At 40.0% G+C, this 19,534-nt stretch overlaps 1 protein-coding gene across 2 annotated transcripts in view; it reads left to right on the top strand.

Annotated features, from left to right (window-relative positions):
• LOC124134186 (alpha-2-macroglobulin-like) overlaps nt 1-19,534 on the top strand; it is an 82,099-nt gene that overhangs the window by 8,692 nt on the left and 53,873 nt on the right. For both annotated transcript variants that reach the window (XM_046498898.2, XM_046498897.2), the window contains exons 2-3: nt 17,421-17,581; nt 18,219-18,395. In XM_046498898.2, the coding sequence (XP_046354854.2) occupies nt 17,421-17,581; nt 18,219-18,395 (338 nt within the window). The remainder of the gene's footprint in view (nt 1-17,420; nt 17,582-18,218; nt 18,396-19,534) is intronic.

Below are 19,534 nucleotides of genomic sequence, written 5' to 3' on the forward strand. Positions count from 1 at the left end.
ACTCACTCACTCACTCACTCACTCACTCACTCACTCACTCACTCACTCACTGAAACAATGCACTTACTGAGCGACAACGCCTTCAGCGTGTTTACTGAAGACATGTACGAAAATATGTCAATATGGCGATAATCAGTACATGCGGACCCTGGGCCCTGCGACTTAATAAAAAAACCGCGATGGCTAAGTATCAAGATCGAGTGGGCGGAACATGTCTTTTGATTGTGAGTCAGTTCCGTCATTGTCAGAGCCGGTGCGGTGAATTCCAGGCCGCTGTGCCTTGTCAGTATCAAGTCTCATCTGTTATCTTAAACTCCTTTCTCAGAACACAACTTCTTAAGTGTCACTCATTTTCTTATTACGTTGTACCTTCGGCAGCTTAACTACGGAAAGACATTTGACTTTGTGCAGTGTCGGTAACGAGGCTGTGGTCGTGTGAGATTGTCACCTGATGTCAGAGCTAGTCGGCAGTGGCTTCTATCGTTCGGTGTCGTCCCATTAGGCCTGCTTCCCATTGTGGCGACTGTTTCAATACGTAAACTTCACGACTGCTAGTTAGTATCTATCACCCCTATATATACACTTACTTCATGGTTCAGTGACATGTAATTACAACCTATCACCGTATATATATATATATATATATATATATATATATACATACTTCGTGATTCAGTGACAAGTAATTACTACCTATCAACTTCGTGATTCAGTGACATGTAATTACTACCCTTCACCATATATATATATATATATATATATATATATATATATATATATATATATACATACACATATATATATATATACATATAAGTATGTATATATATATATATACATACTTCGTGATTCAGTGACATGTAATTAATACCTATCACCATATATATATATATATACATACTTCGTGATTCAGTGACATGTAATTAATACCTATCACCATATATATATATACATACTTCGTGATTCAGTGACATGTAATTACTACCTATCACCATATATATATATATATATATATATATATATATATATATACACATACTTCATGATTCAGTGACTGTTAATTACTACCTATCACCATATATATATATACACACACACTTCGTGATTCAGTGACTGTCAATTAATACCTATCACCCTATATATACACATACTTCGTGACTCAGTGACTGTTAATTACTACCTATCACCCTATATATACACTTACTTCATGACTCAGTGACTGTTAATTACTACCTATCACCCTATATATACACATACTTCGTGACTCAGTGACTGTTAATTACTACCTATCACCCTATATATACACATACTTCATGATTCAGTGACTGTTAATTACTACCTATCACCCTATATATACACATACTTCATGACTCAGTGACTGTTAATTACTACCTATCACCCTATATATACACATACTTCGTGACTCAGTGACTGTCAATTACTACCTATCACCATATATATACACCTACTTCATGACTCAGTGACTGTTAATTACTACCTATCACCCTATATATACACATACTTCGTGACTCAGTGACTGTTAATTACTACCTATCACCCTATATATACACATACTTCATGACTCAGTGACTGTTAATTACTACCTATCACCCTATATATATACATACTTCATGATTCAGTGACTGTTAATTACTACCTATCACCCTATATATACACATACTTCATGACTCAGTGACTGTTAATTACTACCTAACACCCTATATATACACATACTTCATGACTCAGTGACTGTTAATTACTACCTATCACCCTATATATATACATACTTCATGATTCAGTGACTGTTAATTACTACCTATCACCCTATATATACACATACTTCATGACTCAGTGACTGTTAATTACTACCTATCACCATATATATACACTTACTTCATGACTCAGTGACTGTTAATTACTACCTATCACCCTATATATACACATACTTCATGACTCAGGGACTGTTAGTTACTACCTATCACCATATATATACACATACTTCACGACTCAGTGACTGTTAATTACTACCTATCACCCTATATATACACATACTTCATGACTCAGCGACTGTTAATTACTACCTATCACCCTATATATACACATACTTCATGACTCAGTGACTGTTAATTACTTTGACGCTTATTTAATCATTAATAGGAAATTTGGATTTGTTTGGGATATGGAATACGTAAAATATATATGTGACATCACTTACATCTTTTCCTTATTATTTCCATGGTATTTCCAGTTGACATTTTTAACTGAACAGTTTATAACATGCTGTGAATGCATCGCTTGCAACTTGTTCTTTATCCGGTCGGGATTTTGGCAAACCATGTGTGTGTATTGTACCTATTATAATAAACCCAAACAATGAAGTCATCCCACTGAATCCTCTCACTACTAAACTTCACCCCAAAATATATATGCAACATATCACCCTATATATACACATACTTCATGACTCAGTGACTGTTAATTACTACCTATCACCCCTATATATATACATACTTCATGATTCAGTGACTGTTAATTACTACCTATCACCCCTATATATATACATACTTCGTGATTCAGTGACTGTTAATTACTACCTATCATCCCTATATATACACATACTTCATGATTCAGTGACTGTTAATTACTACCTATCACCCTATATATATATATACACACACACTTCGTGATTCAGTGACTGTTAATTACTACCTATCATCCCTCTATGTACGTTCTTCATGAGTTCAGTGACTGCAAATTACTACCTATCAACCCTAGATTTGTTTCTAGGCGACGTTGGAGTAATCAAAATTGGAAAATGACAAAACAGATTCTTGTGGTACTCATTTGATTTATTCATTCTTTTTTCCATTTATTCATGAATTTATCCGTTTCAAGTGTCACTCAGTGTCACCCAGTGTCACTCAGCAAAATAGTGTGTGCCTGTCTGAGGGAGCACAAACTCAGCACCCTGCGCTTGTAAACATACTGAATGTAGCTCACGCCTTATGCTAAAACGTCACATATTGCACGGTGCGTATATGTTGTGCTTTCATTCACTATGCAAATGTAGCTTTTGTTGCATTTTCCATTAACATTGTTTTTGCTATTGTAAATACTCCGTAAAGCATTCTTTGTGACTGTTGTGAAAATAAAGTGAGTGAGTGAGTGAGTGAGTTTGGTTTTACGCCGCTTTTAGCAATATTCCAGCAATATCACGGCGGGGGACACCAGAAATGGGCTTCACACATTGTACCCATGTCGGGATTCGAACCCGGGTCTTCGGCGTGACGAGCTAACGCTTTAACCACGAGGCTACCCGACCGCCCCTGTGAAAATAAAGAATAAAAGAACAGATATTAAATTAAAAAAAAATAAAAATATCAACATCTCTCATAAGGCATTGTTCATGTGTATATGGGCGGAGTACGGATGACATCTGAGTACGGATGACTGAGTACGGATGACATCTGAGTACGGATGACATCTGAGTACGGATGACATCTGAGTACGGATGACATCTGAGTACGGATGACTGAGTACGGATGACATCTGAGTACGGATGACTGAGTACGGATGACTGAGTACGGATGACATCTGAGTACGGATGGTATGGTCCATTATTCTATAGGTAGCTATTGTTTGCCTACTCCTACTTTTTGTAGTCGATCTGGAAACAGCCACAATGAGAGTGAACCGTTCTTTGACACTTATTTAATCTTTAATAGGAAATTTGGATTTGTTTGGGATATGGAATACGTAAAATATATATGTGACATCACTTACATCTTTTCCTTATTATTTGCATGGTATTTCCAGTTGACATTTTTAACTGAACAGTTTATAACATGCTGTGAATGCATCGCTTGCAACTTGTTCTTTATCCGGTCGGGATTTTGGCAAACCATGTGTGTGTATTGTACCTATTATAATAAACCCAAACAATGAAGTCATCCCACTGAATCCTCTCACTACTAAACTTCGCCCCCCCACACCCCCACCCCCTCCCCTTATCTTTTTATTTTAAACTGCTTACAAATACTTCTTATTTCTCTATCTTGCTAAAAAGCATGTCAAATTTGAAGTCTAAATTGATTTTCTGCAAAGACACGGAAGATTTTTTGAAGCATGCTAATCGTCGTATAAAAAATATAAATAAAATATATATGAAACATATATAAAACGTCAGCGCCAGAGAATACCCAGACTCGATTATCCGACGACACAGATTGGGGCAAAATAGTTATGGGAATTAGCGATGAAAAAAGTGATATGAATGGATCACTAAAAAAAATTGTTCATATTCGATGATCGATCCGAAAGGCTTCATCCCTTAACTTCGGATCAGGTGTGGATAACGTGTATGTCATCCGACGGCGCGTGGATAATTGCTCATACTATCAACCGCTGATTTGGCTGGGCCAGGTTTGATTTGAATATTGCTATGTGCATCATAAAACAACATTTACACACTGTCCTCATCAGTTTAAGAGCTGGCAGCAGTTGACAAAAACAAATGAAACTTTAATCTGCCCTCGGAAACAATTATTAATAAATGTGGTTCATCCAAACACAAACTCGTTTACAGTATTCATGCCCACTTTGGGTAAAGGGATTGTCCATAATACATTCAGAAAATTACTGCTCAGTCAACTCAAGTCAACCTGAAAGGTTCTTTCCGAATTGCATCGTTAAGCTTGAAATAACCTTTTCACACTGACATTAACTTCACGTTCTTAAATATATATCCTTTTGCAACAATCGAAGCGCTTTGACATATTTATGGAATACAACTCTCAACACACACATCGTTACGGGAGCATCTTGTCTGTATTTGAAAGCGTTCAGTTGGTAAATACATAAAATGGATTTTCTTGCCACAATGTGCCTTAGCAACTTCAGTTAAATTGATTGACTACCAGATACAATGAGATCCAGTTATTCTTGCGGGCATCTTATACGCTTTTATTTATCTTTTAAACAAAGCATGTAGCTACCTTGTGTTAGCAAACCGCAGCCTGGTAGATTGTCTATTACATACCGATGTCGGTCTATTATGTATTTATATCCGTCTATTACATACTGATGTCGGTCTATTATGTATTTATATCCGTCTATTTCATACTGATGCCGGTCTATTATATATTTATATCGGTCTATTACATACTGATGTCGGTCTATTATGTATTTATATCCGTCTATTTCATACTGATGTCGGTCTATTATATATTTATATCGGTCTATTACATACTGATGTCGGTCAGCGGCCTCCGCGAGTCGCGTTATCTACAATCACAAATATCCGGCCATGAGGGCGTGTGTCGACAATACGACAATTCCCCCCTTCCCTTCGATGTCTCTCACAAGGTAAACAAACACACGTGGCTGACGGTCACTACCACATCACGTGTTTAACACACCCCCCCCCCCCCCCCCACCCCCCCGCTCCCCTCCCCTACTCACACCCTGAACTTCTCAATCAATTCTTTAATGAGTTATTTTGGATAAATAGATGTACGTACCGACTTTGAGTTTAACAACGAGATGCTGAACTGATCTTGTAAAACTAGTTCTTGTATTGTCATTATTTGTAAGATAGGCAGTGGTACACACTCGTATAAATATGGTATTTTGTTATTTACAATATTGACAACAAATTATGAATTGGATCAATTATTTTCGATTGAACGTGAGGTCGAGGGTTCGAATCCCGGTTCGCCCTTACTGTGTTTCTAGGTCTGTCAGCACCATACCCTTCCTCGTGGGTTTTGCCGGTAAACGTCTAAGACCCGCTTTACTTCGGAATTTTCGCCAACACCAGCCGCAATACTGCCATTAATGGTGTTAAATCAAGTTTACTCACTTGGTCAAGATGTTTAGGATGAGGGTTCACTGAAATAATGACTTAGGCATTTGAAGATGTAACTGTAACATGTATATATCCAAGATAAGAATGTTTCGTTTACATTTTTTCCTATCACGACCACAAATTATATAACATTTTTTCCTTAACACAAGCTCGTTCATTGGCTCGCGTGATGTTCATATCGCTATTTGATGTCTTCACATGTTGGTACCAAGTAATCGACAGCGACATCACCTACCCAGTCAAAAGCTATGCTCGATTATATATATATATGTACAAATATCTCCATGTTACTATAATAAACACCCTGGACCCAATTACGAAGCTTTTGCGGTTATGACACTGTTTTGACACTGTATTGACACTGTATTGGCTAGGTTTTGCATTGCGTCATAAATGTAGAGCCTGGCTATTGACATGTTCTACGCTGAAGAATTTATTCACATCCAACAGATATGTCGGGATTTCCAGGTAACTTCACAAGAAGACTGCCATATTTCTGTATAATTTGTTTTCTATAAAAAAAACCATGTAAACTAGAAACCCTGGGCAAAACAAATCTTGTTTAATCGTGCGCCTTTAAGGCTGATGCAACTGAATATAGCCTAGATAGAGTAAAGTGTGTCGCTGTCCTGAGAAAGTTGTAAGTGTCTCAAGACGCTTGTGAACTGTTATTTCTGTACCAAGAGGTCTAGATGCTTCCCCACGATAGAGCGATGCCACTCTGGCTTCCTGAGCGTATTGCGCGACAGCTTTCCGCCTGTTTCCGTGTCAGCCCGTAACTCGTGCTCAAGGGCTAGCTTTCCCCTTGAAATCAGACAGTAGCTTGAAATGATCCTAATTTTAGTCTTTGATATCGTTCTGAAATAGTGGTAAGACTGCGAAAAAAACTAATACAATATATAATCGAGTCTCGGTATTATATCATACTTCAATTGATATCAGTCTGTAGTCTGTAACATGTTGTATATGGGTACCCGTAAGCTCCATAGAAAAAAAACTATGCTTTCATCACCTTCGTGCCTGGTAATTGATAGTTACTGAGGAGAACCATACGGTCATGGTAAAATGTCAACCTGAGGTTATTTTAAAATTGACCAGGCCACCAGTCCTTTTTCAGTTCAGTTCTCAGACCAAAACATAAATGAATTGATATCTATCTCGTGACATGTTTTAATTGAACCAGTTGAAGTAGAGGAACAGTACATGCACTGTTCCTGGCTCGACGGGTAGCGCCAGTAAAGCAGTTCCACTGTTCCTGGCTCCATGGATAGCGCTAGTAAAGCAGTTCCACTGTTCCCCTCTCCACGGGTAGCGCTAGTAAAGCAGTTCCACTGTTCCTGGCTCTATGGGTAGCGCTAGTAAAGCAGATCCACTGTTCCCCTCTCCACAGGTAGCGCTAGTAAAGCAGATCCACTGTTCCCTTCTCCACGGGTAGCGCTGTTTCTGGCTCTATGGGTAGCGCTATTAAAGCAGATCCACTCTTCCTGGCTCAATGGATAGCGCTAGTAAAGCAGACCCACTGTTCCCTTCTCCACGGGTAGCTCTGTTTCTGGCTCTGTGGGTAGCGCTAGTAAAGCAGATCCACTGTTCCCTTCTCCACGGGTAGCGCTGTTTCTGGCTCTATGGGTAGCGCTATTAAAGCAGATCCACTCTTCCTGGCTCAATGGGTAGCGCTAGTAAAGCAGTTCCACTGTTCCCTTCTCCACGGGTAGCGCTGTTCCTGGCTCAATGGGTAGCGCTAGTAAAGCAGATCCACTGTTCCCTTCTCCACGGGTAGCGCTGTTCCTGGCTCAATGGGTAGCGCTATTAAAGCAGATCCACTCTTCCTGGCTCAATGGGTAGCGCTAGTAAAGCAGATCCACTGTTTCTGGCTCAATGGGTAGCGCTAGTAAAGCAGATCCACTGTTCCTGGCTCAATGGGTAGCGCTAGTAAAGCAGATCCACTGTTCCTGGCTCAATGGGTAGCGCTAGTAAAGCAGATCCACTGTTTCTGGCTCAATGGGTAGCGCTAGTAAAGCAGATCCACTGTTCCTGGCTCAATGGGTAGCGTTAGTAAAGCAGACCCACGGTTCCTGGCTCCATGGGTAGCGCTAGTAAAGCAGATCCACTGTTCCTGGCTCCATGGGTAGCGCTAGTAAAGCAGATCGACTGTTCCTGGCTCCATGGTTAACGCTGGAAAAGCAGACCCATTCTTCCTGGCTCCATGGATAGCGTTAGTAAAGCAGATCGACTGTTTCTGGCTCAATGGGTAGCGCTAGTAAAGCTGATCCACTGTTTCTGGCTCAATGGGTAGCGTTAGTAAAGCAGACCCACGGTTCCTGGCTCCATGGGTAGCGCTAGTAAAGCAGATCGACTGTTCCTGGCTCCATGGTTAACGCTGGAAAAGCAGACCCATTCTTCCTGGCTCCATGGGTAACGCTAGAGAAACAGATCCACTGTTCCTGGCTCTATGGGTAACATGTTGCTGCAAGCCTGCTTCAACTAATGTGCACTTTAAACCATAATGATTAATTAAATTCTTAATGTTTCATATTAAATGTTTCATGTTTAATATGTTCATCAATGACTTGGCTCAAGAAATTGAATCCAAAATGTGAACCAGGAATCCAGTTCATTGCAGAACTTCTTCAACTGTTTTTATTATTGTTTGCGGACGATGCAACTCTAATTTGGCCTACAGAAGCACATTGATGTTCTTAAAATATTTTGGCCATAGATATTCATTAACTGTTAACTTTGATAAAACTAAAGTAATGGTGTTCAGTAAAAATGACACGGTAACGTCGCTTTTCACAGTATTAAAGAAGTTGTTATCCATAAAATTGTGTCTATCTTGTCATCCGTCAACGTCTCAGTTATGCCTATCAAACAATCGACAAATGGTATTATGGAGATGCTAGATTAGAAAGTGTTTCTTCTTATAAATATTTTGGTGTATCATTCTCAAAAACTTTAAATTGGTCTAACCATATATGCAATGCTGCTGTCCAAAAAGTATGTTTGGTATTAAATCATTCAGGAATGTAAAACCATTTGATTATAAAGTATTTTTCAAGATATTTGATACCAAAGTAGCACCAATATTGTTATATGGAGCTGAAATTTGGGGCTTTAATAAATACAAAGAAATTTAACAGATCCATTTATTAGCATGCAAACAAGTTTTAGGCGTCAAGTCTTCCACAGCATATAAGCGTTGTATTACTTACTGGTATAAGGTTATATCTTTGCATAATAGTCGTTACCCAAGAAAGATCTAGAGCTATAATATGTTGTATAAAGAAGCTGTAAATGGCAAGATTAATTGGGTATCCAAGGTTAAAAATGCCTTATATAAATTTGGTTTCGGCTATGTTTGGGAAAACCAATCAGTTTCTTATCCAAAACCCTTTTTTTTTTTAATTTGTATCACGATTAAAATATATGTATGAACAAGAATGGCAATCAGATATTGCTAGTAGTCATACATAATGCATACATATTCTTTATTTAAATTAAATGCTTGTGTTGAACCGTATCTTCTAAATATCAATATTGATAAATGTCGGAGTGCGCTTTCCCACCATCGTTCTAGTTCTCATACACTCCATATTGAAATGGGGAGATAACATAATGTCCCAAGAGACCAAAGACTCTGTAACCTCTGTAACATTGGTCTTATCGAATACGAATACCATTTTCTGTTAATTTGTAAAACATGTAACAAGATTAGAAACAAATATATTCCGGAAAAATATTATGTCCATACTTCATAACATAAATCTAACATACTGTTGTCATGCCATGCTGAAACCATGGAAAACCTCTCATTATATATATTACATGCCATGAATATCAGAAGCTTGTTAATGTCCATTGTGGACTTGACTATCTAAATGTACAATGGGCCGATGGCCTGAAGTACGAAATGAATAAAGAAATATCAATGTTTCATAGTGAGTGGGGCATTTCAATTGTTTTTGTAATTAAACTTCTATTAACTAATGATGCTTAACTGGAATATTTCCATTTACATATAATTATTAGGGTGTTCGCTCTTAATTTCCCTCAATTCCTTTCAAGCAAACACGCTCTTTCGTTTTCTGCCATCTGGTCCGTGGCATCAGTAGTACATAGATCTTATAAATCTAGAAGGCGCGTTTCAGTTCCATTCAGAAAGACCATTTGTTACTGCTGTTCTATATTATAAATATATACATCCTTCTGTAATAATTAGAAACATGTATTACGTAAACGGCTCGCCAATCAAGTGATAGGGTCATTAATACAGCCGAGTTAATGGTACATTCGATAATGGAGGTTTAGTTCCAGGTTAAGGCACCATGAACGCTGGATACAGCCTGGTCCAGGGGATGTAGACAACCATCAGCATCCTCTTTCTCCTTAGATTCAGGGCTGCGGGGTAGCCTAGTGGTTAAATCGTTCGTTCACCACAAGCAGACTCCTCAGTTGCTAGCAAAGGGAGATATAGTGTGTTGTCGGAATTTACGCAACAGCACATCTTTGGTTTGACCGGCATGTTTGACGATGTTACAGTTGCTGTCTTGGTGTGAGTCTTATAGTTTAACGTACAGACACTGTAAGTATGAACACCAACACAGTGACGTATCTACAGAATAGCGATATTTGATAGCAAACAGTGCAGGTTGACGTTCAAGACTGATAGCCTTGGTGGGTAGAGGGCTTGTTGAACCGGTAAATGACGTCAACTATTCGAAGGATATAATACATAGCTGTAACCGAGATCTTCATCGGGGACATTGCCATGCGTGACGTGTACCATGCAGTATGATGCATGCCAAACATATATAACACTAAACAAACAATTACCCAAGCACAGCTTAACCGTTTCCTTGGCGAAAACATATATAACTCTAAACAAACAATTACCCAAGCACAGCTTAACCGTTTCCTTGGCGAAAACATATATAACTCTAAACAAACAATTACCCAAGCACAGCTTAACCGTTTCCTTGGCGAAAACATATATAACTCTAAACAAACAATTACCCAAGCACAGCTTAACCGTTTCCTTGGCGAAAACATATATACACATATATAACTCTAAACAAACAATTACCCAAGCACAGCTTAACCGTTTCCTTGGCGAAAACATATATAACTCTAAACAAACAATTACCCAAGCACAGCTTAACCGTTTCCTTGGCGAAAATATATATAACTCTAAACAAACAATTACCCAAGCACAGCTTAACCGTTTCCTTGGCGAAAACATATATAACTCTAAACAAACAATTACCCAAGCACAGCTTAACCGTTTCCTTGGCGAAAATATATATAACTCTAAACAAACAATTACCCAAGCACAGCTTAACCGTTTCCTTGGCGAAAACATATATAACTCTAAACAAACAGTTACCTAAGCACAGCTTAACCGTTTCCTTGGCGAAAACATATATAACTCTAAACAAACAGTTACCTAAGCAGAGCTTAACCCTACATTGGTGAAGCCAAAGCTATGCCAGGTGTTTCTAGTGGACATTATGTCTTCTTTTATAACATTCGACTCTGCTTTATGCAGAGATTTCTATTGGATATAGAAAGGGTTTTGTCGCTTTTTTTTGAAGTATGAAAAACAGAAGCCGCTGAAGTTCTGTAGTGGATGGCTGACTCTTGTACAAGTCTTGACATTTGTTCAGCGAATGTCAATTCTCCGTATCAGGATTCCGGTCGTCGTTTATAAGGAAATGGATGGGGGATCACACTGGCAGTGTGTATATGGTAAACGATGAGACTTGGCAAATATGACAAGATCGTCAACTATGTAAGTACGCCGTCGACGAATGGAGCCTTTGTCATGCATAACCTGAATATAACCAGATCTCATGGAGTGTGACACTTTGGCTACAGGGTATATACACAAATGTGTATTTGTTCAATGTGTCACGTGGTGCGAGTGTTGATGAATGTCTGAGTCGTATCTATTCTAAGAACATCATTTGAAGGATACATTAATAAGAAGTATACCGACTAATTGCCTGTGTAGCCGTAACTGTTCGTGGATGTCACAAGGCTGGGTAGTCTCTGGGATACAGGCTGCTGAATTTTCAGTTTACATTACTGATGGGTTATTAGATTGCTAACCAAATACTGTTATCACAGATGAATGCCTACTACTTGAGTGATGTCCCTTGTGCACCCAGTAGGGTTCTGTACTAGTCTTTAATATAAAAGTCAACTCCAGAGAAAAAACAGTCTCAGTTATATACCGAAACAGATTCCGTTATGGAGAAATCATGAGAATCTTTCAAGTCCGGAAGTTATTTCCGGAATCAACAAATTCGAAAAGGATTTCTTCGACTTAAACCATGTTATGGTTGATATGTAACTTCTCTATAATTTTGCATAATGACCTATAGTTTTATTTGCACAGAATGAGCGTTCAGAATAGCCTATGAGGTGAGGTGAGGTGAGGTGAGGTGAGGTGAGGTGAGGTGAGGTGAGGTGAGGTGAGGTGAGGTGAAATTGGGTTTAACGTCGCGTCCAAGATTATTGCACTTATATAGCGACGAGCATGCACGTGTATGTGTTTGTGTGGCTGCTTGTACTAGTCCGGACTGATGCCGATTTATAGTACTAGCTCACTGAGATACCATGCCGCAGTTTAACATGAATACCCCACTCAGACACAGTATACTGACTCCGAGCCAACCAGTCCTTGTTTTAGCCCCTTAATTCCGAGCGCCAGACAGGGTAACAACAAGTACCATCTTTTAACGTCTTTTGGCATGACACGGCCGGGGATCGAACCCCGGACCTTCCGCTCTCCGGGCGGACGCTCTACCACTAGACCACGGAGGCGGTCGAATAGCCTATGAATGCCTGGTTCAGAATCAAATAGCCTGACGTGATCATAATGGTTTTAATTGGCGCAAAAGGAAAAAAGGAATCCAACTTTGAAAGAGGTTCTTTTGGTGACAGTGCGTGTTCTGGCGGATATTGTGTCATAGTCCCCGACGGCACCTGTCTTTACTCATGCTATCAACCACCGGATTTCAGGGCTCAGTCTCGGTTTTTTTTTCAGACAGCCGTGTTACAGCTGTAGCAGTGCTTGGCACTCACTCACTCACTCATCGAGTGTATCCTACGTCACCAGGTATTCAGTTACTTCTAACGGTGATACCTGGTGTTTGTAACGCTGTCACCATGTCCTACCGACAACGTAAAACGCATCTCATGACAGATCGTCCATTAAATCCATATTTAGATGGTTAGGATGACATCTGTATAACATCTCCGACCACTCGCTTATCTTTTACTAAATTTCCGCTTCGCCTTCTTCTTTCCTCCTTCCTTTACTTCTTCTACCCTTGATATGACCTTGATATGACCTTGATATGACCTTGTACTTGTACAGGAAGGCTGTAGCTGGGGACGAGGCCACCTACTGCGTCAACGCCATGTCAGTTTTGACGTTATAATGTTCAGGTCCTTGTTAGTTTATGCTTTGTATGTGCGGGGTATTTCATGAATCGGGGGTAGCCCTGTGGTAAAAGCGTTTGCTCGTCACACCGAAGGCCCGGTTCGAATCCCCACATTGGTTTTATATGTTGAGTCCATTTATGGTATGCCCCGCCGTGATATTGATGGAATATTACTGAAAGCGCCGTAAAACCATACTCACTCACATGAATCAAAGATAGCTGACATATCGAGTAGGCAGGTGATACCTCTTCACAATCCTGCACACTAAACATCACATTCAATCAACACATATATTTTTGTCTCTGCACAAAACGAAACCTGAAAAGTACAGTCGATATTTCAACCAAATAATTACGTTTTATAGCAATAGAGATATGTGTCTGCATTGGCTATGCGGAATGTACAATGACATTTCAACACCAAACATCACTGTGATACCGCAGTTCATCACGCAGTTGTGTAACCTTGGACAAGATAGTGCTATGGTTACGACTCATGTACTTAGGTACGGGATAAAGTGTTTTTCACATGTCTAAATGGACATGCTCATTCTCCAGCAAAAGTCTTTGTCTGGAAGGGTTTGTTAATTATTCATAGCTCTGTCTGTCTTATTCAATTTCGAGATGCTTGCTGCTCCAGTTCATGAGATATTCTTTAATAGCCGGACTGTTTTCACAGGAGCTTCACAGTAGCCTCGGGCAGACAGGTCAGTATATAATTACCTGGGGTCGTACAAAAAGTAGGATCAGTCGATGAACGAAACACAATCGCCCATTACGAATCTGACATAATAACGTAGTGAGAGCAAAGCTTTCAAGGTATTTATCAATTAGCATGATCGTTGGCGCTCATATGCGTGCTTCGACTTCAGCACAGACAATAAGCGTCCATGCTGGGCTGACAGCGGAGGAGATGAGCACGTTATGTAATGCTGGAAGTACGTCTCTGCCCGAGTACATACCCCCCACTGTGTTGGAGATCATGTCCCTAGTTTGCAGGGATTATGGTACCTGTCCAGGCTGACTACACTGGTTTTGGTCGGAGCTGTAGACTTGCTGCATTTGAATGTATTTCCAAATGATCTCATTCAGCACGGCTATCATGTCCGCCCATGTGATTTTCATTAGTTTTATTAAAATAATCGTTCCAGAAAATATTGGAATGAACTAAATTTGCCTCAGGTTTTCACAAAAATGTCATGTAAATATAAAACGCCAACGCCAGAGAATAACCAGTCTCGACTATCCTCCGAAACAGATTCCTATGAGTGTACAAGGCGAACTAGCGGTGGAAATATGCATGGAGCAGTGAAAATCAGATGATCCATGGGTTTGCGTAAAGCTTCTTGTTAAAGGGACGGATGGGAATGTAATAAAATAGTTCGTATCACCCTTTCAGATATAAAGTCTTGAAGTAGTGACCAAAAAGTTTTCTAAAAAATTCTCAGGACCGCCTGAAAGTGGGCTTCACACATTGTACCCATGTCGGGAATCGAACCCGGGTCTTCGGCGTGACGAGCGAACGCTTTAACCACTAGGCTACCCGACCGCCCCTGACAAGTAGATTATATAACACAGGTGTCGAATACAGAAAGGAAATATCACTGTGACGTGTTGTGTCATGTGTTATATTAGGTCTTCCAGTCTTTGGTTTTCGCTCAATGGCTTTCTTTCAGCGGATACGACGTAATAAAACCGAATATATTGTTAGAATCCAACAGACACATTCCTTCCTCATTTTAAAATGAGCCGTCAACTTTCACTGATATGCGTAGGGTGGGCATCAATGTCCCAGCGTCAGCAGTCACTTCGTCTCAAACAGGAATTAGTGAGTTTGGATGATGCATGTTACACTGAAATATCGAGACCTTATGATGCTTTGTGTATATCAATAAATAAAATAAGACCCGTGAAGTACGGGTTTGAATAGGTCTTCAGCAAACCACAGTTGGTCAGGAGAGCTGACTTGGTTGATGCATGTCACCGTATCCAAATTGCATGGATCAATGCTCATGATATCAATCACTGGATCGTCTGGTCCAGACTCGATTATTTACAGACCACCGTCATATAGCTGTAATATTGTTGAATACGGCATTAAGCGACAAACAAATCAAACAAAACAATAAATATAAAGACTGTAGCGTGTTTGAAATTCAGCAATGTTCTGTGTTCCTCTACTACATGTACTTTGGACATGTCCTCCATTGATTCACGGCCTGCGCCATGCATTCCCACAGGATTGTCACACTTTTCTCATGACATTATAATCGTGTCAAGACCAACCATAGCACACCTAATAACATGAGGATATCACATGAAAATTAGCCGCTAAATGGTTGACATTTATCTGTCTTTGGTCTGAGTGTTCATGTATCGATCGTGGCAGTGTGTATACGGCGTAGTCATCGCTCCTCACAACACATGGCCATCAGAAGAAGCTTTCGCGGCGTCAACCTTGCTTCTCTAAACTTCATCTTCGCGTTAAAACGTTTAACAATATTTACTCTTGTAGCTTGTGTTGATACAGGTTTCATCCTTCATGTCATGTTTTTCTAGCTGCCGCCAATTCCGTGTGGATTTAGCCCAAAAATTTATGTTTAAGAGTGTTTTGTTTGACAATGCAAACTGTAATTTCTTTAGGTGTGAAACGCTTTCGGGTTAATTAATGTATCTACAAGAAACCACAAAGAAAACTGTTGTCTGAACTCTGGAATGGTTTCGAGAACAAAACAGTTCATAAAGAGAACAGAAAAGAATCTGTAAAAAAACATTTATGATCCAGTAAAACTAAAGAGGCATGGTTGAAGGTTACTTTGATCTGTTGGTGGTGTGAGTGAACACAGTTCTCCGATGATGCAACAAACATCCCCGATATGGCTGTTTGATGTATCAACCATCTGAAGGTGTGACTGACTGTATCTTCTTTACATGATTTGAACAGTATTGTAATTATCTCGATGTGATGATCTGTTGTGGATTCTCCCATGCTTTTGTGACTTCCTCGATCACTACAATTACATGTAGGTGTGTCGTACCAGAAACCATTTTCTACAGCGAAAGGGGGCACAGTTGTCCCATCGCGTTCCTCAGGCGTGCCAGAATCGAATCCTGTCATCATGGATTCGAATCACGGTACACCCTGAATGTGTTTCTTGGTTTGTCAGCATCATGTCCATGCTTGTGGATTTAACCAAAATGGTAAACGTCTAAGACCTGCATCACTTTGAGCTTTCTTTCAACATCAATCTGACACGCCAAGCTATAACTGAAATCCTGATCAAAGCGGCGTTACACCCAACTCACCCACATATTTTAAGTAAGAAAAGGTTAACACAAAAGTGTTGCTGTAGACGTTTACAAAGTTGAAAACACGAGACACGGATATGGAACTTACAAACCAATAATCTTTTTCGGGCAAATCTCGGGTTCAAATCAACGAACAACGGATCCTGACCTGTCTAAGCGTCGCAACTCCTCACAGAATATTAAATCCATAAGACTACTGGATTTCCTGTGTCTCAACATAAGGAGACTACAAACCAAATTGTTATCACACTTTGAATTTAATCTATTTTTGATATAGCAGAACGCATAGCAAATAATTAATGGTCATGAGATTCAACATTGTCCAGTGGCATTGTCAGCTCATATGCCCACCGTCTAGGTCACATGACATTCTCAGTATGAGAAATCATGTATTGTTACACATTCCAGAAATATTTCTGCAGTTAACTTTCGAGAAATGTGTCATCGTATTGCGAGCCCATCACGACGCATTGCAATTCACAGTAGGATAATACAATGCTATCCTGCAATTCCCATTCTGCAGCGTTTAATAAACCCCAACTCATGTATTTGATGTTCACGTCTCGTGATATTGTATTGTACAGTATAATTCATATTGTGAGTTAACGTGATGCTTTGTAGTGCAATTCTAATATTCAGATAAATGACGTTGGGTCGTAGCACGATAATCATTTATAAAAGAAAAAAAATATTTTTAGCAATGCAGAAAAAGACTGAAGTCAACTATCTGCTACCTATAAAGCATTCCTGTTCATCCCATTATTTAGTGCAAGTAGTGATTAACCCTTTCGTTCCCCCAGGGGCTACATCCTGACGTTACCACGTACACTGAGGGCTGGGGGAGAGGAGACGTTTTGTGTGACGTTGCACGACGTTGATGACCCCGCCTTTGCCTTCACGCTGCGCCTGACACACAAGGAAACACAAGAAGAACATGACTTTGAATATGAGATCTCAGAATGTGAGTACATTTTCTTGTTGGAATGGCTTCAGCATTGTTGGGGCGGTGTTTACCAAGATGACATTTTCCCAGGGCGATTACTGAGAGAATCCAACGATCAATATTGTGTCATAATGCAATCATGCAGTAAAATATCACAATGTCAGTAGTTGAGTTGGAATGTAATCATTAGTGAGCTCATTTGGAATTCTATCGTGTTTGCTTCCACCTTTTAATGAATCTCTTTGGGTAATTTTTCTTTTTTCATTGAATTCGTATAGAAATATTCTCTGTTCTTATTCTTTAAATTCAAATCATTTTCGGGAGCCTTCGGTGAGAAGCTATAGCTCCACAACAAATATTTTATTTACGACGTGACACGCCAAACCTTTTAAGTAAATCATCAATGGTTAGACATGTTGCCATGTAATGCACATGACTGAGTGATTGTGCATATTATTCAGGACATGCTCTTTGCGTCGAGGCCTGGGTTCGATTTCCCAATTGGGTACAATGTGTGAAGCCTATTTCTCATGTCCTCGCCACGGTGTTGCTGAAATATTGCTAAAAGCGGCGTTACACCATACTCACTCACTCATAGGAGGTCAGTTTCCTTTGCCAGTTTTGATTGAACACATCGTCACAATCTCTTTTTCAGCTTATAGTCAGTGTCTGAAGTTCAAGGTTCCTACCCAGACGGGTGAATATGACGTTGTTCTCCGTAACGACACATCCACCATCGAGGCGACAGGAACGACAGAGGTTGAGGTGAAGACAGAGAATTTCATCACCCTGGTTCAGACGGATAAACCTATATACAAACCTGGCCAGAGAGGTAAGAGAAAAACCACATACTACTCAGCGACATTTAAGGGATTTATAATCATCGAGTAGAGCCATCTGTTTAAGCGATAAACATGTATTCTATCAATACTCATATTCCCGAGGCAAGGGAGTTAACTAACTATAAAAGATCAGTTTCCATCCTTGCCGAACTAGGCTGGAATTTTGGAGATATGTTGGCTGGACTAGCGAGTCTATGCATTGTCCAATCAAAATCAACGTCCGGTTCGTAAACTGCTGTGCCGAGTTGCGAAACATATGCACCGTAAACTTAGCGTCAACAGATATTTTCCAAATCTTTTCATGTTTTTAATATAGGTCCTCATGCGATTTGATGCACTTCGCGAAGTAAGAACCGTTTTGTTACAATAATGATCTTGATTATCGATCAGATCACCTTCACTGCCATTTGAATGAAGCAAATGCAAGTGAGGTGAGTGGTGGAATCTGATTGGTCAATAGGAGGGACATAGAAGGGACATAACTCGTAATAGCCACAGCTGGCGCTACGATCGAACCCAGAAATTCAAGCCTAGCTCGACAAGGGTGAAAACTGGACTTTTGCAGTCAGTTAACTTCCTTGCCTCGGGAAGATGAGTATAACTGAGAGAAGTCAACTTCAACTCTCAACAAAGCTGCAACACAGATCCAGTCTCATGGTCATTGGGTGAGCACTAAGTCTTGCTCGTGGTTTGATTATTAAAGTCAGTGAGTAGATTATATTTTACGTAGTCATTTTAGAGCATTATATAGTTGTATGAAGTCATCTCTACAATGGAGGAACGGGACCAGGTAACCAGTGGTTGATAACGCTAGCAACGAACCACGCCGTGGCAATGACAACAACACCATCAGCCATTCAAACGTTGCACCCATCAGATTCTCTGTTTAGCCGAACGTGGTCTAATGGTAGAGCGTCCGCCCGAAGAGCGGAAGGTCCGGGGTTCGACCCCGGCCGCGTCATACCAAAAGACGTTAAAAGATGGGACTTGTTGTTAACCTGTCTGGCGCTCGGCATTAAGGACAGGCCGTCTCGGAGTCAGCATACTGTGTTTGAGTGGGGTATTCATGTTAAAATGAGGGCATGGTATCTCAGTGGGCTAGCACTATAAAATCAGCAAAAGTCCGGAC

This window comes from Haliotis rufescens, unplaced genomic scaffold (genome assembly GCF_023055435.1).
Source record: "Haliotis rufescens isolate VD_foot unplaced genomic scaffold, xgHalRufe1.0.p SCAF_1, whole genome shotgun sequence".
NCBI classification, from domain to species: Eukaryota; Metazoa; Mollusca; class Gastropoda; order Lepetellida; family Haliotidae; genus Haliotis; species Haliotis rufescens.